Raw genomic sequence first — 23064 nt, 5'->3', positions numbered from 1 at the left:
ACATCCCTATTTTGGTCATTATAGGCGAAAGGTTTCAAAAAACAATTAAAAAATATCTACAAGCTTACAGCTCTTGTCAGTTTGTAGATTAGTAGACTATTTTCATTCTTTTTGCATGAAAAGAATGTGCAATTCAGTGAATAACAAAATGTATATAAAATAGATACAAAAAATTGGAATAATCACAAAGAAAATAATAGATAGCTTGTGTTGTTGCTGTTATCGTCACTGCTTCCTAGGATGTTGATGAACAAAATGTGTGGTTTGCTTCTGTCGTTCCAGGTTTTGCGGTGGTCTCATCCTTGATATCAAAAGGAAAATGCCGTTTTTTGTCAGTGACTTCACAGATGCATTTCACATCCAAGCCCTGTCAGCCATTTTGTTTATTTACCTGGGAACTGTGACAAATGCCATCACATTTGGTGGTTTGCTGGGAGATGCTACAGAAAACATGCAGGTCAGTCATGTTTGGTAATGGCTGATTATAGGTCAGGTTATGCCTAATTTATACTCCGTCGTACGAAGGTGTCCCAGCTTGTAGATTAGGTTAGGGAACCATATTTCTGTGTGGTTCCTATCATCTTTATTACCATGCAGCCCATTGGCCACCCAATGCTGTGATGCTTCGTTTTGAGTGGTGCCGAAGGCAACCACTCCTATACATGACTTTGTCCGTGTGTCCGTATGTACAGTATGTATGTATGTATGTATGTATGTATGTCTGTCCAATAAACAAACATTGATGACAACATCAATACGGGGATCAATACGGGGCTCATCAGCCGGGTGGAGAGGGTGATATTTGGCACGTACTCCTACGGGGTGGGGCGGCACCTGTCAGCAGGGAGTGTTGGGCGGGAGCAGTAGAGCGGTGGCTCTACGTCCTCCCGGTGGGGGCTCCTCTCTGGCAGGTGAGCAGTGGCAGCACATGCTGTGGAAATGTGTGTGGGGAGGAATGAATTGGCTTAAGGACAAAGGGGTAAAAAGCACAGGGCTTTAACAGTGATCATCATTGCTGCTTGAACTTGATGGAATATGTCCCTCTATGCGTGCAGGGAGTGTTGGAGAGCTTCCTGGGAACTGCGATAGCCGGTGGTCTCTTCTGCCTGCTGGGTGGACAGCCTCTCACCATCCTCAGCAGCACAGGCCCCGTTCTGGTCTTTGAACGGCTGCTCTTCAATTTCAGCAAGTACGTATGTTTGCGGGAGGCTGCTGCATTTTTCACATGTCACAAAATGTTCAAGAAAAAATGATATAACTATAAATATATCATCATTCACCATTGTCTTTGAGTTAGAAGATTTTTTGAAACTACAGTACATATCGTCGCTGTCTGGCAGAAACCAGCTTTACATTTTCAGCTTTAATTTTGTTTTTCAAACCAATCAGTGCTAATGAACACCCTTTACGTCTGTGTGTTGGTTAACAAAATATACAAATATTGAACCAATGAAACGTATTAAAAAGCGCTTCTGACAAAACCAGCTAACTCCATTGGATCCTCAAACAGTCTGCTAAACCAGCTAAGTCCACCAAAGGGGGGGTGGAGTTTGCTGGTTTTGTTGACTCCAGGCTCCACCCCCTTTGGACCTCCAACCTCATTGTGAGCTTGGAGGCCCATTCAGCTGTTCTTATCAATGATGGACAAAACCTTGTTTTTTCATTTCCTGATAAATGAACATTTTGTAGTTGGTTTCTGCCCGACACGACAGCAGAGATATATTATAGTTATAGTGCTTGGTTTGAACGGCCCTTAAAACAGGCTTGACACCATCATGAGGCTTAACAACAGTGGATGGTTGTTTTCTGTTTGTTCCTAAAGAGATAATTCATTGGATTACTTGGAGTTCCGTCTGTGGATTGGCCTGTGGTCCGCCTTCTTCTGCCTGGTTCTGGTGGCCACCGATGCCAGCTTCCTGGTGCAGTACTTCACCCGCTTCACGGAGGAAGGCTTCTCCTCGCTCATCAGCTTCATATTCATCTACGATGCCTTCAAGAAGATGATCAAAATGGCTCACCACTACCCCATCAATCCAGACTTTAGGGAGAACCTTGTGACGCAGTACGACTGCCTCTGTATGGCCCCGGCCATTTTAGGTAAGACCGCAAATCTTTTATCCACATGTGCATGTACTTGTGCATGGGGTTGCTGAAAAACAGCATGTTTACTCAGCATACCTACCCCTGGGTAAATAAATATAAAAGAACAAAGAAAAGCAAAACTTCATATAGGGCTCAGAAGAATACGGTCAACTAAATATCGGGGTTTGACATGGCTCAGGCCTGGCCCTGGCACTTCTTTGATCCAGGTCAAGGACTTTTATGACAGTAATTGGGTTTTACAAGAGCTGGCTGGATAACAAATAATCCCCCTGTCTGTGTGGAATAAATGATTAGTGAAACAGAGCCAGCCCTTCCAGATGCGTCTCAATGGTGAAATGTAAAGTTTGGGGGGCCCACAAACTTGACCACCCCTGCTGCTTCAGAGCACACACGCACACGCACACGCACGCACACACGCACGCACAGACACTCAGGATTCCACTGTCACTGCAGAATCCTGAGTGTTAAAGGTGCAGTATAAGTGATATGTTTTTGTTACTATTTGTGTTAAATAGCTCTATATCCTGATAGCAATGATTGTTATGGAGTGAGTGTTCAGTAACAGGGGGGGGGGTCTCCCTGTCTCTCCAGCTCTTTGGTAAACAGAAAATGAACTTTCAGGTCGGATACTAACTTTAACCAATCAGGAGAAAGAACTCATACAGGAGGGGATAAACAAGTGAAGTAGGAAGTGATGACACAAACAAAGTTGGAGCTGCAACACTATACAATTGAAGCTGATAAATGGGTACTCTCTCCTTTGACACTCAGGATTGTCCTGACAGTACCACACTGGTGGTACACTCGGCGCATGCACACTCGCATGCACGTACGCGCGCACGCACACATTTTCAGCTCCATGTAGTGCACTAGGGGAGAGGACAGCTGTCAACATGCCAGTGCAGAGTACTCTGAAAGGCTGCTGACCACTGAGCTGAGTCTTTAAATATTGAGTTTGTGAAAAAGTCTCTCGTGGTGTGGGGACTGGGGAGCATCTGACACAACAAACCACACTGCTTGTGAAACAGGCAAAGTCAAAAGAACAGGCATGAACCCAGTCCTTCCTTGATATACTTTGGGCAGTAAATCAGATAATCAAACCACATATAGTAATATATCACAAACACGTCAGGTTAAAAAAAATATGTTTTTTTAAATGCTCCTAAAATACACTGAAATAGCTTTTTTTGTACATTGGTACATTTTGATAAAAAAGTAATTGAGTATGCCTTATGTAAAGCAACATACAACAGACATTTGTACAAGAGTTACATTTACATTTTTATGGCGTGACCCCTACAGTATGGAGTGAGTCTGCCTGTCAGTCTCTGTCTGTCTGTCTGTCTGTCTGTCTGTCTGTCTGTCTGCTTGCTAATATTGCAAACCACTGGCCTGATCAGTGCCGAATGCATGCTGCCAATACCAGTAAGCCAGGGAAGTAAATCCCCAATGGAGAGGCAAATAACTAACAGGGAAGTAAATTCCCAAATATTTTTCATATGTTTTATACTTTTTGAAATATTCAACCTTTTTTCTTTTTACTTAAATTTATACTGGAAGTCAACGGAGAGGCAAATAACTAATACACAACATATTTGGAGGTCAATATGACATCATAGCAACATGGAGGCCATAGATGAATGGGTAAGGAGGCCGTCTGAGAAACAGAAGGTCCCCGGTTTGCCCCCCGGCCCCGGTCTATGTGTCTAAGTGTTCCTGAGCAACACACTTAATCCTTAACAACTCCACAGGTGCTGTAGTAATGGCACTTGCCCACTGTTCCTACTGTAATAGCTAAATCCAGAGGACAAATTCCACGTATTTGCAAATCTACTCTGACCCAAAAAATACCCCAAAGGAGTGGGGACCGTTATATTATTCATATCAACATGATGACATGATGAAATCCACACGAAGCTGTGCTATTATTAGAGCCTGTCTTGTTTTGTGTGTAACTGTTGTTATAGGGTTGTACAGCATGTGCTGAGAGCTGGTATCTGTTGTGTTTTTACAGAGAACAGTACAGACGTCATTGGTGATCCTCTGGAAGGAACCTCAACCTGGTTCTGGAACAACACTGATTTAGTAAGTCCTTCTACTGCCCTGTGGTTCTGCTGTAACATGTTCATGTCAAGGGCCCCCAAATCGTATTTGGACCCCCCCCCCCCTTTCAGAAGTTTAAAAAATAGTGAAAATAGCCGCTCTACAAGCTCACAATGCGTCGCGATGCGACGCACTGTGAGCTTGTAGACCGGCTATTTTCACTATTTTTTAAATAGGGCTTATGTAATCAAATTCATAATATATTTTTGTACGTGTGGCACCAAGTTTCTGGGGAGACACCAAATTTCAGTTTTGGGTCTCAAGCTGAGAAGTTTGTGAACCCTTGTTCTAATACTGGTAAGGCCAAATAAAGACCTACGAAATTATTCTTCAGTGACCCCTACTGGCCCAATACGTTATTGCTTGCTTGTTTCTGTTACAGCCGGAGAATGCCTCATGGTCATCTCTGACCAAGCTTGAATGTGTGAAGTACGGAGGCGAGCTGGTGGGCAAGGCCTGTCACTTTGTCCCCGACATCGCCCTGATGTCCTTCATCCTGTTCTTCGGCACCTACACTACCTCCATGTGTCTGAAGAAGTTCAAGTTCAGCCCTTTCTTCCCCACCACTGTAAGGATAAATCATTCATTTTGATTGAATACTTTATTAACAGTTTGCAAAAAGTACAGAGGTACAGTTATACAATAATGCTCATTTACATATACAAGACATACAATACTATACAAGAAATCATCGATACTAGGAGCAATACAAGTATATGTACAGAAAAACTGTGGTGGGTCATTTCTTTTGTCACGCTTGTCTGTTGCTCCGTCATATGACCGTGCTGCTTGACATGCTTGTTTTTCATAAATGTATTTTCAGTTGAAAAAGTGCAGATAAAAATGGACTTGATTGATGTTAATGCTGCAATCCAGGACTTATTTTAATGAAGTCATCGATTTAGACATTTAGACAGTAGTACTGCCTGAAGCTCAAAAGTTCAATATATCCCCTGCTCAAGGGGTGATTCCCTCCTGAATTCAATTTGCCAATCCCAGGTATTACAGTTGCAATTACCTCTCTTTGTTGGGAAAGGACTTTAAATTGGAGAAAAAAAAGGAAAATACTGATGTTTTGTACTGTATGATTTGTATCATTAATATTACATACAAAAGGTAACACAGCTATGGGTTGGTCTTTTTTCTAGGTGAGGAAGCTCATCAGTGACTTTGCCATTATCTTGGCCATTCTTATCTTCGTATGTGTTGATATGCTCGTAGGAGTGGATACCCCGAAACTCATTGTGCCAACTGAATTCAAGGTGAGTCAGAGTGTCTACAAATGATTTGCTGTATTAGGACAAATGTGTATTTTTGTGTGATTTGATGAAAGGTACAAATTCTTTTAGCTGTGTGCTTTTATTCAGCTGCACAGTACAATCCTCAATGATCCATTTCTAAGTCTGAGAGAGTACAAATGACCCTTATGGGTCCATTTGGTTACATTTGTACACAAGAAAAATTGATACAGTAGATTTTAGTATGTGCAAAAGACTATTCCCATGTGATTTGATAACAGCGACGCCTGGAAGGAAAATACCAGGTCTATACGCTTGTAGATATGCTACTTTTTGGTAGTATAAATCAGCCCTTCCTTCAATCTCGTTGATCCACTAATCCACTAATATTGTTGTGTGTTCCACGCCTCTAGCCAACAAGTCCTCACCGGGGCTGGTTCGTTCCCCCATTTGGAGGAATTAACCCATGGTGGGTTTACCTAGCGTCAGCTCTGCCTGCCTTGCTGGTCACCATCCTGCTCTTCATGGACCAACAGATTACCGCTGTGATCGTCAACAGGAAGGAACACAAACTGAGGGTGTGTAAGCGGTAATTCAGACCGCTGCGATTTTATGCAACGTTCTAATGTTAATTTATGCTCTGTATGAGGGTGCAAGAAGAGCTAGTTATGTCTGGGTCTTTTGCGGGGTCGCTACACAAGGTCATTGATTACCTAGTTTTTTAGACAGATGTTAGGTTTGTTTACCTGGTGTCATAGTCTCTTTGAGGCCCTACCGGTTCTCTATTTATGTGCTTATTTACCTTGTTTATTGACTAGAGTTCAATAAACGTTTGTAAGTAGCTCTGCATAAGAGCGTCTACTAAATTGTAATTGCAATTGTTGATGCAGTATTTTATATCCATGCCTGAGCAAGATGCCCCCAAACCAACTGTCCACTCTGTGTGTTTGTTGTGTGTGTCAGAAAGGGGCAGGCTACCACCTGGACCTGTTCTGGGTGGCCATTCTGATGATCGTGTGCTCTTTCATGGGTCTGCCGTGGTACGTGGCCGCCACCGTCATCTCCATAGCTCACATCGACAGTCTGAAAATGGAGACGGAGACATCGGCCCCCGGAGAGCAGCCTAAATTCCTGGGTGTGAGGTAGGCATTGCACGAGACACTATACAATACCTGGGACTGAGCTCTGTCTCAGGTTACTAAGACTTCAGAATCATTCATGGATTATAATGTATATATGGTTCTTTACGTATTACTAGAGTTCATCTATATATCTATATACCGTATATGGATACATCTAGAGTCTGTCTGTGTCCCTTTTGTGCTCATATATGGAGATCCCTGATGTCATTAGTATATGCCCATACCCTGTATATTGGCATGCCCATATATGGGCCTATTGGTTGGATCGACGGTTATGGACAACCACATACCCGAACAACTCGGCGGCAGGCACCGCACTCCCTCGAGTCCTTGCCGATGCGCGGGTTTGTTTATGGTTGTGTCTGAGTCATAGTGACGTGGCTGCCTATATATGGGCGTATGGGGTTTGTTTACGGTTATGTCTGAGTCAGAGTTGTATGCGAGAGCTGGCGAAAACTTCTGGGAACTCAGATTAGAGTCAGAGTGACCTCAGAGGTCCGCCGGCCGGCCCGTACTCCCTTAAGCCAATTTTAATATAGGATTATGCAGAGTTCTAAGTGTTAACCACTTAAACGCTGTAATACGTTTTGTCCCCCATTGGTCTATACTTGGTCCCCTCCTTTCCCTCTACACCAAATCATTAAGCAGAAAATAGCCAATCTACAAGCGATGCTTTGTGAGCTTGTAGATCTGTTATTTTAGGCGATTTTTCACTTATTTTCGCCAAATGTTGGCCTGTTAATTTAATTCATTCATTCATTAGAGGGTAATAATAGGGGTGCAGATTACATGGCGGGTACCACATAGGCTTTGATGCCTGACAGCGTGTCCCGGGTTTGATTCCCGAGGCCGGCGGCGGATTTGCTGCGTGTCACTCCTTGACTTTCTCCCTGTTTCGAATAAAGGCAGAAAAGCCCCAAAAATATCTTAAAAACAAAATAAAAAGAGGGTAAGGTGTAACCCTTACGGGTTAACACTCTGGATATTGCAGTGCTTTCTGTCTAACCAGCCCTTGTCTTGGTTTCACTCTCTCACAGGGCTCTGTTTGTTTTGAGAGTGTTCCTCCTGCTGATAACCTGGCTTACATTTTAGGGTGAAATAGGAAGGAAATGATTAGTCTATCAATCAATCCCCGTGTTGAATATGAGTAAACATGACCCCGGATGGTCAGAGATTAGCAGTCCACCATCATAAGAGTAGAAACACATGCATAAGAGCATCTGCTCATGAAAAACTCATGAAAAACTAAATTATGTAATTTGAATTGAATAAGTTATTACATTTTTACTTAACTCCATTAACCATGGGTCCCTATTTTGGGCATGTCATTATAGGCAAAATCTTTCAAATAAATGCAATTTTCCATTTGCAAATCAATTACTGCAAGTTACTGCACATGCATACACTTCCATAGACACTTTTAAAATATACTTTTGGTTTGTTTACGAGCCACCTGATGGGCCTCCTGATTGTTCCAGCTGTAAGCTGAACCAACAACCTCTCATGTCCTGCTGGAGGGACTGAGGACAGTATTGGTGTATTGGTGGCCGGGGCCCACTGGAGGGCCATCAGGATAATTGTCAAAACTCTTAAGATTAATATTTAAAAATATATATAGAATTTTCTTTCTTCTGTAATTGCGACACTAAACATGATTGATTGAAACTAAACATGGTAAAAAAGCATGTGGCCACAAAGGCTTTCCAGATTTTCCAAGTGGGCCCTGGTCGAGAAAAGGTTGGAAACCCCTGGCGTATAAAGCCTGGAACAAGCTATGTGAACTCAGTGCTTGTCTTTGCTTTGCCCATACTGGCTGAGAACCTCTACCGGTAAATATTACTGTAGCTTAATCCATTAAGACCGGGAACGCATCTGTGTCATTTTTTTTATTTCTTTGGGCTATTCAAAACATTTTTTTTTTTAAATCGTGAACATTTGTGCAAATCGTTAAATATTTTTTAAAGTGAACATTTGTAAGTCAACTCTTTACTTCTGGCGATTCTACAAATGTATTTTCTACAAAAAAAGAAAAGAAAAGTATGTTGCTATAATCAGTGCTTCTCAAACTTTTTCATGTCAAGGGCCCCTCAAAACATGCTCTCTCAAAACATGTTGTTCCAGGGACCCCCCAGAAGCAAAGATTTTAGTTAAAAATGTTTGTTTTAAAAATATATATATTCAAAGATTTGCACAAATGTTAACGTTTTTTTAAAAATACCACATATTCAAGCTCATGTGTTAACGTTTTTTAAAAAATACCACATATTCAAGCTCATGTGCTTGTAGATCTGCTATTTTTGAAAAATCGCATTTCTGAAAAATAGCCAAAGAAATCTAAAATGACAGAGATGCGTTCCTGGATTGAATGGGTTAATGTTATCCGCCTTTGTAGAACATTAACATTTTTCCCCAACATGTTCAACACTGGAATAGTTTCCCTCCAACATTAGATACATTGGTAAGACACAGAGTCTTACTGTAGGCCTATTGACCATTAACTAGGTGTGTAACATATAATACTGTATGAGCAGTGGTGGACAAAGTATAGCTACTCCTGGTCAAACATTACTCAACTACAGGTGAAAGTTGTACTTGAGTTAAAGTACTGGAGTACTTGCTTTTATAAATACATAAGTATTCAAAAGTGCGTTTCCTTTTTAATGACAATGCATTGCTGTGTTGAAAAGAAAGAAAATACAAATATTCAAAAGGTTATATGATTTTCACTCCCGGGGGTAATTTCCTAGAAATATAGTAAATGTACATTCACTGTCAGTGTCCACTATATATTACTGTATATATGGCAAATATGGAAAAGTTTGTCATTGACTGTCAAAGACTCATTGATCAACTGATAATATCTTGATGTTGTTTTTCTGTGGTTCTAGAGAGCAGAGGCTCACTGGGGTGGTGGTCTTCATTCTGACAGGGTTGTCTGTCTTCATGTCTCCTATTCTCAAGGTAAGGCTGTGTTAAAGGAGCACATCACCTATTTTCAACCTATATATATCATATAATCGTTCCTCACTAATGCTCATTATAAGATGGCACAATTTCCGTCTACTCACTCTGCATCTCATTGGTGGGATATGGACTGTTCAGAAACCTGCCTACCAATGACATCACTGATGGGGATTCCAAGCTAATAGAAAGTACAGCCTTTCTCTACCTGGAAAGTTAGCATGCTGAAATTATTGTTCTTGCATTATATATATATATAATATCTTTTGTTAAGTTTGATGTTTGAAATCTTGTTTGAGATGACCAAATCTGCCTACCGATGATGTCACTGATAGGCAGATTCCTGAACTGTCCACAGCCTTCCTCTGAGACAGTGAATGAGTAGACAGAAATGGTGCCATCTTACAATGAGCGAGGACTAGAGTTCTCAACGGGCTTGAAAATGAAGGCCCGGCCCTAACTGGGCCCTACTTGGCCGGCCCGAGGCTTGGTCCAGCCCGAACAATTACCATACATGTGCCATTATGTCATTATGTGCTTAATGTCCTCAAAGTCACGCATCCTACTAGCTTCAAACTGAGCAGATTGGACCTTCCTTTCCAGAGTTAATGGCAAAAACATCTTGAAAACGCCCACTTTTGCAGATTTTCTTTTGCAGAGTTTTGGCCATTGTCACCCGTTTTTCTTTAATAACATGGGCTAGGAAGGTTGGACGGCGACAAACTAGATACCTGAGTAAAGTTCACTTTGAGCTGCGTCCAACACATTCACTGCCATTTCCATCTGCCTTACCGTTAGGCCGCTAGGGGCAGGTGACATTTCTTTTTTGGGGGTAATAGATTTTTTTTCTTGACGGAACCCGAGGCTCGGCTCGGCCCGACTAATTAGCAAAGATTTTGGGCCGGCCCGGCCCGAAAACGTTGGGTCAGGTAGTCAGTGCCGCTTTAGACTCCACAGGGGCCCTACGCAGGATACGGGACACATGCACGGGGGCGGAGAGGGGGCCTCTTTGATCGGCGGGTAGACGGGGCCCCACGCAACCTGCGTAGTGTGCGTGTAGGGAGAAGCGGCCCTGCAGGTAGTGTCGGGTTCGGGCAGAATTTGAGAACTCTAGTGAGGACCAATTACAGTATATGAAGGTAGGTTAAAAAGTGTTTAAGCGTTTGGACGATGTGACACTGGACTTAAGCATTTTGAAAGTGAACGCATCTCTTCAATAGATGCTTTTTAACTAAGTACATGTTATTGTAGCCCAAATATTACTGTGAAAAATGCTGAGCGATGCTTTTCTTTTCCTTCCAGTTCATTCCTATGCCTGTGCTGTATGGAGTATTCCTCTACATGGGAGTGGCGTCTCTCAATGGAGTACAGGTACTGTGAAGACTGATTGTTACCAACACAGATAGGCAATGCAATGCTCTAAGACAGTTTATTCAGTGATTGTTTTTACTATAGCTGGAACGGGGAAGTAAAAATAAATGACAAAATACAAATCCTTCCCGGTCTGGGGTGCATTTCGCCTTTCCGACATGTCGCCTTTCCGACGTTAACGAACCCTATACCTAACCCTAACCCTAACCCTAACCGCACGCGGAAGCCACTAGTCGGAGTGGCGAGATGTCGGAATGGAAGGAGCACCCCCCCGGTCTGGGGTATTTGTCCATGCAAATTGCAAACACAAAGTGAAGCAGAAAGTCGAGGTCCTAAGTAGTTATTAGTAAATAAATGAGAAACAAGACAGTGTTAGTTTTGTATTGCATTCCTAAATAGGTAACACAAGTAGTGTATCGCTTAGCACCCAAGCACTGAGTCCTTCCACCAAAGCCAACTATTCTAGTTGAAGGAACACTGACCACTATTAATAGTAGAAGCTTGATCAGAACCAATTCAGCGCAGCTGTGAGCAGCTTGTCAGCCAGAGTGCAGGTGTCATCAAGTCAAGCTGATTAGTAATAGAAGTTGGAAAGGAGCCGACATTGGCCGTGGTGCTGAACTCTGTCCTCAGACCTCTGGCTTTCTCTGTGGATGTGCTCACCTGGATGGCGGTTCTTAAGACTCCATTATATTAACCACATCAACTGTAGCATCCCTATTCAGGGCATGTTATAATATGCAAACATTCGCTGAAAATAGCAGATCTCTCAAGCTCTTCATCCACGAGCTTGGAGATCGGCTATTTTCAGCAAAGAGATATAGAAAAAAAGGAGGGGTCCAAGTATAGACCCCTGGGAGACCTCGGGCAACGAGGTTGAAGGGGTTAATATTGTCTCACACTGTGTGGAATTTCAACCCATTCATTCTTTAGGATGTAATGGATCATACAATTGACAAGTTGAGTACCAAATGTATAGGGGTGCAACAGTTATTTAAACTAATTGATTTCATTGATTATACATTTTTAATAATCTAATAAAGTAATTGATTGATAATAATCATATTTTGGGCATGTCATTATAAATGAAAAGTTTTAAAATAGAAAAGAAAAAAAAAAGATTTAATATCTCACAATGCATCACATCTTGATGCGTTGTTAGCTTGTAGAGCGTCTCTTTTCCATATTTTTGCATGAAAACGTTGTGCGACAAATTACAAAATAACCCTTAAGTGGTTAATCGATTTGTTGATATATAAAAAATAAAAAGATACATGCTTCTTGATTATTTGATTAATTGAAAAAGTAATAAATAGATTCATTGCTAAGAATATAATCGATAGCAGCGGCCCTTGAAACGAATGCTGAATGTTTTGAATGATTCTCCCCTCCCTCTGTAAGTGGGAACAAAAAGAAAGCCTCTGAGGATTCATTGGTGCAAAAAGGTTTCTTTTTTAGTGATAGTGTCTGTTGCAGCAAAAGCTGAAGTGTGAAAACCATTTCCCTGTCAGGGGTTTACTTGTAAACCACGCTATAGGACACCAGAGAAACCAGAGGTCTTACCTCTACCCTCCCAAGTTCAACAGTTCAACTCAACTAAAGTTTTGACATATTCATTCGTTTTAGTTCAGTTTTTAGTTAGTTTAATGAGTGGATAAGTAGTTTTAGTTTTTATTTATGTTTTTAGTTAGTTTTAGTTTTAATTTTTCAGGAAAGCCTTGATTCATCAAAGCTCAATGAAAAGCTGGCCTAAGAAATGCATGGCATCAGATAGTGAATTTGTTTTTGACATGCAATTCAATTTCATTTTAGTTAGTTTTGCATTGTTCATCTTAGTGTTTTTGTGTTTCAGTTATTTTGTCACTTTTAGTTAGCGCATGCATGAACTCTGTTGTTTCATGCTTACCGTATGTGCTCTTCCCTTTTCCTCTAGTTCATGGACCGCATCATGCTGATGATGATGCCCGCCAAGCATCAGCCAGACCTGGTGTACCTGCGTCACGTTCCCCTCAGGAAGGTCCACCTCTTCACCTTCATCCAGGTCTTATGCCTTGCTATGCTCTGGGTCCTCAAGTCCACCGTGGCTGCCATTATATTCCCAGTCATGGTAAGGAACATAATATATCTATAGTCATTATACATGTACACACACATATGATAGCAGTTTTTATCTGATCAAATGAATATTAAATATCTAAATATTGAATCAAGCCACTTAAAAACTGTCTAGGGTGCATGCAATTTCTGTTCTGTTATCTGCTCCATAACAGAAACAAAGCAAGCACAAATGAGTCAGCTTGACATGGTTTGGCTCTGTTAATCATATTTCACTTGTTAAACATTATCTTGTGTTCTCCATGAGCTGATATGAGACATGGACTAATGACGGCGGTAATAATCTTTTGCATATTTATGGGTCAGGGTCATTTATGGTCATTTGAATACTTGAGTGGAGCATTTGACACCATTGTCAATATTCCTGCGAATAGATTACAGGAGTGGGTTGGCATATCTGGGACTGCTTTTGCAGTGGTCTGAAAATAGTAGTTTTTTTCTATCAATTGGTGATTTACCTCCCCTAACTTGTGGGGTGCCCCAATGTAAAATTTTAAGTCTAATCCTTTTCGAAAATGTCAAAACATTTTTTTACAAAATAGTTAAATAGCAGATTTAGAAGCTCGCATTGTGATGCGTTGTGAACTTGTAAATCTGCTATTTTCACTATTTTCGCACGACCAAAACAAAACAAGTTGAAATGTGGAGGTGCAAGGTTTCAAACGACTATGTTCTCTTGTCTCTGTTCAGATCCTTGCTCTGGTGGCGGTGAGGAAGGCCATGGACTGGATGTTCTCCCAGCATGAGCTGAGCTTCCTGGACGACGTCATCCCAGAGAAGGACAAGAAGAAGAAGGAAGACGATAAGAAGAAGAAGAACAAAAAGAGGGGCAGCATAGACAGCGACGTGGATGTAAGGCCTACAACATATTACACCGTATGATGTGATACCTCTCATGCCATAACCGTTTCTCCTTGGAGCCCCCGCTGACAAGCCGATACCCCCTAAATGTGCGCAGGGGGTATCAGCAGGCACACACACAGGGACACACGCAGGCACACAGTGGAAACCATCTTTTATCACAAACCGTTACTTTTCAGTAAATGGAAAAAATAACGACTGTTCCAATGGTTCCAATGTAGTTATTATGTAGTTACAAGTCTTGTTAATACTTGTCATTGGCAAAATATTCATAAAACCCACAGACCACTATAACTTTCACTTTAACAATGTTTCTAAAATAGAGCTGCTATTTTCTTTTCTTTTTTTATTACTATTTTTGACATTATAATGACCTAAAAATGCAAGTTATAAAATGTTGGACTACCTCCAAACAGACAAGGACCCCAGCTTTTTTCTTATCTTAATGACTTGAAAGACCCATGAAAGACCCATCTGTTCGATAGGATATGATATGAGAAGGCCTATCTGTTCAGATTGAGTGCGACAGCGTGATGTAAGCAATTAATTGACAGTTGGCATGATGATGGCATGCATTTCCCCCTATTATTAAGGAGCAATAATGTTCTTATTGAGGGGCGATAATACTCTGATTGTGTTGGAAATATCAGTGATATTCAGTGATACAAAGAAGTGATAATACCCTGATACCCTGACCCAGTCAGATGCCAAGCTTAAGTCAGGAGCTGTTCAATGGAAGATGTGTTCTAATGATGCCAACTCTGACCAAAACAGACTGGTCAGATGTCTGGTTGAGGACATCAGATGTCCTGAAGGGGACTTCTGATCAGTGAGGTATCTGGGAGTTTACAAATAGTGAAAATAGCAGATCTTCTTTTCTTGTACCAATTTTGACAAATATGCCCAATATTATATGATATGATATTATTATATAATACATTACATTACATTATCAAACATACATATTAAACATATCAGACTACAGTCTACATTTCCCAAAATAAATGTATGTATTCAGTCTGAACAGAATAAGATTAGACATATCCCTACTGTCGATAAAAATGAATGACCAGAGGGAGTATATGTGTGAATATGGTCAATAAGCACCTACAGAATGCAGAAACCCTACTCGTTACAGGTTGTTTGCATCCATTCTGCAGATTTTGAGTGTGCATTTGGGTGGCACAGTGTCTCATTCGTTAGCACGGTTGCCTCACAGTAATACAGTTCTGCTGGGATCTTTCTGTATAGAGCTTGCATTGCACCTAGGGCTGGGCAAATATCCCAAAATATATTGAAACAGACATTAAGACCTCTAACCGGCAAAAACGAAAAATGTAGAAGCTGTATTTTTTATACGGTATATATTTTTTTATTTCTTATATATCAACAAATTGACATGAAGACATTCTAAACGATTTATTGTATAATTGATCAAATGGATTAGCCTGATTAACCACTGCTTCATATGCTGTTATTTAATGGTGGTGTGCAAAAATAGCGAACCCCTAATATTTACAGTACAGACCCTGTCAGAGAACTACGAGGGCAGTGTAAAAAAAGTGTATAAATGAAGGCACCTTGGAATGTGCCACTGGCTACACCCAGGTTCAGCATGTGTACAGTACATCTCTGTTCTCTTCCCCAACAGTCCGACTACCCTTACAATGAGAAAGTGCCCAGCATTAAAATCCCCATGGACATGATGGAACAAGAGCCCTTCTTAGGTGATAAGGCCTCCGACAGTGAGTAGACGCGCACCGCCGGCCTCAGCCAATGGAGGAGCCACCTTCAAGCTCCTCCTCTTCCTCCCTTCCTGTTCTCGCTGGGCTTGTGGTGGCTCTCTGTTTCACCTCGATGGCCTGTGACTCCTTCCTTTCACCGCTTGCCTTTAACTGCATGATACTAACAGGATTTATTTCTCTCTCTCTCTCTCTCTCTCTCTCTCTCTCTCTCTCTCTCTCTCTCTCTCTCTCTCTCTCTCTCTCTCTCTCTCTCTCTCTCTCTCTCTCTCTCTCTCTCTCTCTCTCTCTCTCTCTCTCTCTCTCTCTCTCTCTCTCTCTCTCTCTCTCTCTCTCTCTCTCTCCTCTCTCTCTCCTCTCTCTCTTCTCTCTCTCCTTCCTTTTCTATCAGGCCTACAATGTGTCCCTGACTCTGCATTTGAATTAATATTGTTGATTTGTTTCATTCATGATTTCTCTGTCCCCTTTTGAAATCTTTTGATATGTGTCACTAACATTCTTTCTTTTTTCACTGACCTACAGTGAGTGTTGTGTTGTTGATAGCCTTTTGATATTTTCCCATATTCTTTTTTTACAAGGGAGATGCTGACTCTTCTTGTTACTGGATATCTTAGATATACACAACATCCTGAGTTTTAATTTAACTCTGAGAGTTGAATTAACACAGCAATTTGCTGTGTATCATCATACTGTATTTTGTGCATTAATAATACCTATTTCTCTGGCTAAATATCTTCAAAAACGTTTGTTTCAGGATGCAATGTAAAAAATCACACCCTGTGTGAAGAGAGTGGTGCCTTTGATGAGCCCCGTATTGATGTTGTCATCAATGTTTATTGGACATACATACATACACCCGGACACACAGACAAAGTCAGATATAGGAGTGGTTGGCACCACTCAAAAATATAAAGTAGAAGTAATATACACATACTGTAGGCTATATACTGTATACACAGTAGTTGCTTCATTTGAAGATTTTAAATAGCAGCTAATTTAGCAGTAGCACTGAATTGCTGACATTATGGTAAATATAAGTAAACATGCTGCTATAGGCACAGAATGACAGCTATGATAGAAAAGAGAAGTGTAGAGTACAGTGCAGTATAACATATGGATAAAGTGGTTGAAATGATTAAATGATTGTGATGCTGCATTAACAAATGTTGCTGGGGACCCCCTGGAAACCCCCCCAGAAGGACCCCTGGCTGGGGGTCCCCGGACCCCACTTTGAGAACCACTGATGCACACAACATTACAACACGTTAGCATACTTGTTAGTTGCATGGAACTAATGTTTGTCATTCTGTCCACAGGAGAGAAGCCCCTGTCCTTCCTCGACAGACACACATCGTGCTGAGCAGCTCCGCTACTACCAGGATAACTGCTTGTCCAGGTGAGACCTGGGGACAGGCCATTCCTTATATTGTGTTGGTCAAGCATGTTTTTAACCCATTAAGACCTAAGACCGATTCTACAAATGCCTTCGAAATCAGTCGTTTTAAAGCTTTTTCGCAATTAAAAATGATGTATTTTTTTTTTAAACACTTTCAAGATTTTTCAAAAATGTACAAAAATAGCAGATGTACAAGCTCGCAGCGTGGCACGAAGCTTGTTTATCTTAAAAGAATATACTTAGCTAAGATTAAGACCTCAGTTTAAATCCTGATATTATATTCACTATGGACTTCACATTGCGTGTCAAAGTGATTGTCAGGATATATTTAGATTGTACTTATCCTATAATCTCACAAGTTGATCTCCTGGCAGTGTAGAAACAGAAGTATTGTTTTTTGCATTCAGACAAAAGGAACTAGACATAAAACATCTTGTACTCATCATCCATGGTCTTGCTCTTGCATTTATACAGTATAGTTTAGGGCTGCAACTATCGATTCTTTTCCTAGTGATTATTCTATCAAAACGTTGTTGATTAATCAAATAATTGTGTTTAAAAAACATTGAATGAATTAACCACTTCGTGCCCATGTTATGCTTTGTCTAATAATTGTGAAAATAGGCAATCTTCTAACTCACAAAGCATTGCATCGCGATGCATTGTGAGCTTGTAGATCAGCTATTTCAACCATTTTTGAAAGTTTATTTTTTATATTTTTTTTGACAAAATAGGGACCAATTATGAATCGATTATATTATTACATTGAATTATTGATTCTTTTTTTTATAATTGATTAAATCAATTACTTTAACTGTTGCAGAGATTGGTCTTCTAGTAACTGTCTACTGTAGGTGGGGAGATAAAAGATAATCATTTTCACATTTTCCAAACATCAGAAATAGATGATCTGCAAGCTCACAACACATCGCATCGTGACATGTTGTGAAATTGTAGCTTGTTGTGAGCTTTAAAAAAATAATTATATATATATATATATATATATATATATATATATATATATATATATATATATATATATATATTTATATATTTGAATAGGGCTTACGGGGGTTAAACAGATGACAGATCCTATACATTCTCTAAATAATAATAGTGAAATTAAACTGTTTATTATCATTTTGCTGGGGATCGCCTGGAACACCCTCAAGGACCCCTGGGGGTCCCCGGACCACATTTTGAGAACCACAGTTCTAATCTTCTGACCACAGTGTTGTAGAACCATGCAAGGTACCAACCTGCTTGGCGTTTTCAGCACCCTCTGGTGGACAAACGTGTGTACAGAGTGACATGCAGTATACTGTACACCTGGGGTGGACAAACACCTCTTTTTGATGTGCTTGGTCAGTGTTTCCCAAACAAGAGGCTGGGACCCGTTTTTGGTTGATGGACCCAGTTTTTAAGGTCCCTTTCTTCAGCGTTTCCTACAATGTATGTATGTATGCATGCATGTATATAATAATAATACTAATAATATATAATAAAATAAAGAAATCCATAAAAAAGGGAGGGGAGGGATAAGGCTTAAGTTGTTCATTCACAATATTGAAGAAGCTGGTGGGGAGAGACACAGACAACCCACCAGCATTTAGATTATAGCTCAAAGCAGATGTGACCAATGCAGTCATCTAGTGGATTAGTCTAGTGTGTTTCAAGTATATTTCATGAGATTAGATTAGTTTGAGCAGAGACGGATTAAGACCCAAGGATCCCCCCCCCCCCCAACCGACCCCACAGTTCACAGAGCCGACAGTCGGGCACGCAAACTGAGCAGAGACAGATTAAGACTCAAGGAGGGGACTCAATTGGGACTATAAATGCATATCAACCTGGGGGTCCTTGAAATTGAAAAGTTTGAGAATCACTAGTGTAATGATCATGAATGGTCACCGTTTAAAGCCAACTCTAATATCTGTGTTTGATTGCAACATGTGCTAACAATGTTTCTCCTTTTGTCTCCTAGCCCTGAGCTGAGTCCATTGAAATCTGTGCCTCAGATTAGAATAGACATGGACCCTGACAGTAATGATGACAACAGATTCCTCTGGAAGGGCAGAGGGTCCGAGACATCCCTGTAGTGAAGCCCCCTGACCCCAACCCCCCCCCACTGCCTCCTCCCTGCCTGGCAGATTGTGAACCACATACAAGAAGTATTTCTTATTTCTTTAAAATATTTGTTCCATGATCACAAAGACATTGTTCTGAACGAGTGGCAACAAACAGTAAAATACAGGGGGGTAGTGAGTGGAAGGACAGGTATGAAGTTATGATAACAATGAAGAGAACGGAGTGCTTTTCCCCCTCTTCCTCACAACGTTTCCCCCCCCCCCCTTCTCTCACGACTGTACTCTATGGTGTCTCGCTTACTTAAACACTGGGATAGGTGTAATTCCTTACTGCTGTTCTATGCAATGTCTCTCACATATCACGGATGGATAGAAAATGCTGCAGCCATCTCTGACCATGCATGTGTAACGCCCGGGATTTCGGACCCGGCTCTCCCATGGATTGCCCTCCCTAGTAATATATATATATATATATATATATATATATATATAAATATATATATATATATATATATATATATATATATATGTATATCTATATCTATATATATATGTATATGTATATATCTATCTATCTATCTATATATATATATATATATATATATATATATATATATATATATATATATATATATATATATATATATACATACATATACATATATACATATACATATACATATACATATGTATATGTATATGTATATATATATATATATATATATATATATATATATATATATATATATATATACATATACATATACATATACATATATATATATATATATATACTCTGTTTGAATTTTTATATAAAATTTTATTATTGTAATTACATTTTCCTGTAGCAGGAAAGTAATAATTTTTGTAGCTCTACCTCTTGTTCTAGATTAAAGGCTTATTATGAAAAATACAGAAATGCTACATGTTGATTTTTGATGCAGCATGGGGTTTTTGATATCGCTACTATTCTGCCTGTCCTTAACTTTTCAAGTACTTTTATTTCAGGACATTTGTTGTATTACTAAAGAGATAGAAATGTACAAAATAGTGTATCTATAATGTCACTAGTTAATTAACAGTTAATTAACATGGCATGTTGTCTGGTTGGGAGATCATTATCTTTTTGTTCATTTGTTTGATGCAGTTTTAATTGAAACAATGTATATTCTTTCTGTAAATGTTTTGTTTTGTGTGTGTGAATCTTTCTTTCAGTTTTTAAAGCTTTTATTACTTGTTAAACTAAAATCATACATTGCAATGTTTTTTGTTTGTTTTTGTTGTGCACATTTTGGTTCTCTATTCTTTCTTCTTGTTGTGCGTTTGTTCGATGAGTAGAATACAGTCCTATTACATAACCATCCCATGGTCCTCAGCCAAAATTCACAATACTAGGAATCAGGGTTTGATTTGCTGGATGGATGGGGGTCCATGCCTTTGATGTACCCCCCTCTGGTCAGTTTTTATGGCCGGTGGGGATATGTTTTATCCTGGCTTCTAGTCAGACTGAATACATGCATTTCCATTTGGTTAATGTAGTCTGTCTGATATGTTAGATATTCATGTTTGATAATATCACAATTTAACAATTAATTAAAGAGTTAAGGTTAACCACATTAACCCTGGTGTCCCTATTTTGGGAAACCTTGTCAAAATGTGTCCAAAACAATAATGCAAAAGAGTGAAAATAGAAAGAGCCCCCCCTCCCTCTGTTTCTTATGTATTTATATTATTTTTCTTTTCTTTTTTTTTTTACGAATTGAACCCTGCTAGGAATGCATATGTATCATGTACATTGCTTGTGCTGCACAAAATGATTTACCTAAGTGGCTTATAAGAGAATTATCTAGACAGAATTTCATGTGAAGATCTCTGACAAAAGATTTAGGAACAATATCAAATCCATGTCAGTTTCTTTGAATGGGACAGTGTCACTATTTCAGGCAAGTCAGCAATCCTTAATCCTTGTTGTGTCACAGTTATGATATGGAATGCTGTTGGGAATTGCTGAATGTGACAATTTGGATCACCTGTTCTGTTCTTTTTTTTTTTTTTTTTTTTTGTCATAATGTGCTCCTCCAGATTTGCTTATGTTTTTACTCCACAGTAAAATCCATATTATAAGTGTTAATTTATCCATTTGTAACTCAGAGAGTGACCAAATGGACGCCTACGGGTCCTTTTGGTTCCATTTTTGCACTCTCAGATTAAATGAACACTGAGATTGTACTGTGTACACTGTTAACTTGCATGTCCCACTGTGGCCTATATCCACAACCACACACAATAGTTTGACCCCTGGCTGTCCGTGTTGCTGCCTATCAGCATCACATTCATTCCACCTCAAGATGTACAGTTGTGGTTGGAAGTGAATTGGAATGGTCTGTATTTGATTACAAATTGAGGAAATGGCTCCCGTGCTTTGGCTTGCGTTTGGTGTCGCGACAACACACCTACCTTCCTCTTAAAAGCCACACTAATGAACTTTCACACTTAGATATGGCCACTGTCAGGCAGAAACCTTGAATCTCCATATTTTTCATCTCGTTTTTGTTTCATAAATGAATGCCGTATTTTATACTCGGTCGTGTATTTTATACTTTGTCCCACAAAAGGAGAGGGAATAAGTTATTTCTTCTAGAAAAACTAAGAGCAGAACAATTTGGAACATTTTCACCTATAATAACCAAAAATAGGGATGCCAAGTTGAAAGTGGTTAGATCTGTCAGTTTTCTTTTTTCTTTGTGATAACTTGATAACTAATATCATTTTGCAAGAGAAAGAAATACAGATACAAGCCAAAAAGGTTACATTAATTGCAACTTGAAAAAGAAACCGATGTGTTTGTACGTATACCTGTTAGCTGCTAAGCTGCCACTCGCTTGAGCATGACTCAAAGGGCAATTCACACCGAGCACTATAAGTATAAAAAAATAGTTTTAAAAATCGTTCTAAGTCAAGTGGATGGCAGAGTTCACACCAACTATAAAAATATATATAATGGTGAACAATATAGTTATAGTTATCTTTAGTTATAGTGCTCAGTGTGAACGGCCCTTAAACATAAACATACATGCACACAGATATATAATGTACATATAAACATGTACCAATAGTGACTGTAGACATACATATATTCACAAAGAAAATACACAAATACACAGTCTGTGACTTTTATAAATATTTAACCAAACTACATATACATTTTTCCATTTCCTTTTGGACATATCAAGGTTTCCGCCAGACAGCGATGATATAAAAGATTGATTTGTTGATAGATGTTTGTGTAACATGCCTTGTTCTTTGAGGGTGTGTGGCCAAACACATTTGAATTGACTAGAGAGATAAATTGGAAGTGTTCCAACACTTTGCTCAGCACCACTAAGACCACTCTTTGTCTCTTTGTATGATCTTCTGACCACATACACAAAGCGGACAATTTGCTCTTAATTCAAATAGGGCTGCAACTATCGATAATTATCTTAGCCATTATTCTATTGATTTCTCTTTTGATTAATCGAATAATCGAGTAGCGCTTTTGTATATAAATTAATAAACTAATCGATTAACCACTTAAGCGTATTGACACACTTAACAGTGTTGTACAAAGGTTGTCCGGCTATTTCAATGATTTATGTATATAATAAATAATAAATTATCGGTTATATATTTTTTTTAAATAATCGGTTAAATCATTAGTTTGATTAAATGTTGCACCCCTAGTATGAAGTGAGAGCAAAATGACTGCTGTAACAATTTGGCCCATGAGACACCTTCTGTCAGCTGTAAATCATGTACATAGTTGCATGTTGGAACACCCAAATGCAAGACATTCCTTTTTTTTTGTGTGGGGGGGGGGGGGGGGGGTCAGATATCAAAACATTAGCACAAAATACGTAATTTATACTCTTATGAACATCGATGTTTTAGCCACAAACAGCAAAG

General features: G+C 39.6%; 1 protein-coding gene across 1 annotated transcript in view; it reads left to right on the top strand.

Moving 5' to 3' along the window:
• The window catches only part of slc4a4a (solute carrier family 4 member 4a), a 69022-nt gene extending 49461 nt beyond the window's left edge, over window positions 1-19561 (top strand). The window contains exons 13-27 of the mRNA XM_084054221.1: window positions 283-457; window positions 1056-1189; window positions 1823-2097; window positions 4118-4188; window positions 4589-4774; window positions 5355-5468; window positions 5858-6022; window positions 6408-6586; window positions 9475-9547; window positions 10850-10918; window positions 12852-13025; window positions 13724-13885; window positions 15546-15639; window positions 16953-17032; window positions 19017-19561. Coding sequence (XP_083910347.1) covers window positions 283-457; window positions 1056-1189; window positions 1823-2097; window positions 4118-4188; window positions 4589-4774; window positions 5355-5468; window positions 5858-6022; window positions 6408-6586; window positions 9475-9547; window positions 10850-10918; window positions 12852-13025; window positions 13724-13885; window positions 15546-15639; window positions 16953-16996 — 1915 coding nt within the window. The 3' untranslated portion in view covers window positions 16997-17032; window positions 19017-19561. The remainder of the gene's footprint in view (window positions 1-282; window positions 458-1055; window positions 1190-1822; window positions 2098-4117; window positions 4189-4588; window positions 4775-5354; window positions 5469-5857; window positions 6023-6407; window positions 6587-9474; window positions 9548-10849; window positions 10919-12851; window positions 13026-13723; window positions 13886-15545; window positions 15640-16952; window positions 17033-19016) is intronic.
• The last annotated feature ends 3503 nt before the right edge of the window (window positions 19562-23064 follow it).

Source organism: Gymnoscopelus microlampas (assembly GCF_963454915.1).
Source record: "Gymnoscopelus microlampas genome assembly, chromosome: 4".
In the NCBI taxonomy this organism is placed as follows: domain Eukaryota; kingdom Metazoa; phylum Chordata; class Actinopteri; order Myctophiformes; family Myctophidae; genus Gymnoscopelus; species Gymnoscopelus microlampas.
This window is presented reverse-complemented; position numbering and strand designations above follow the sequence as displayed.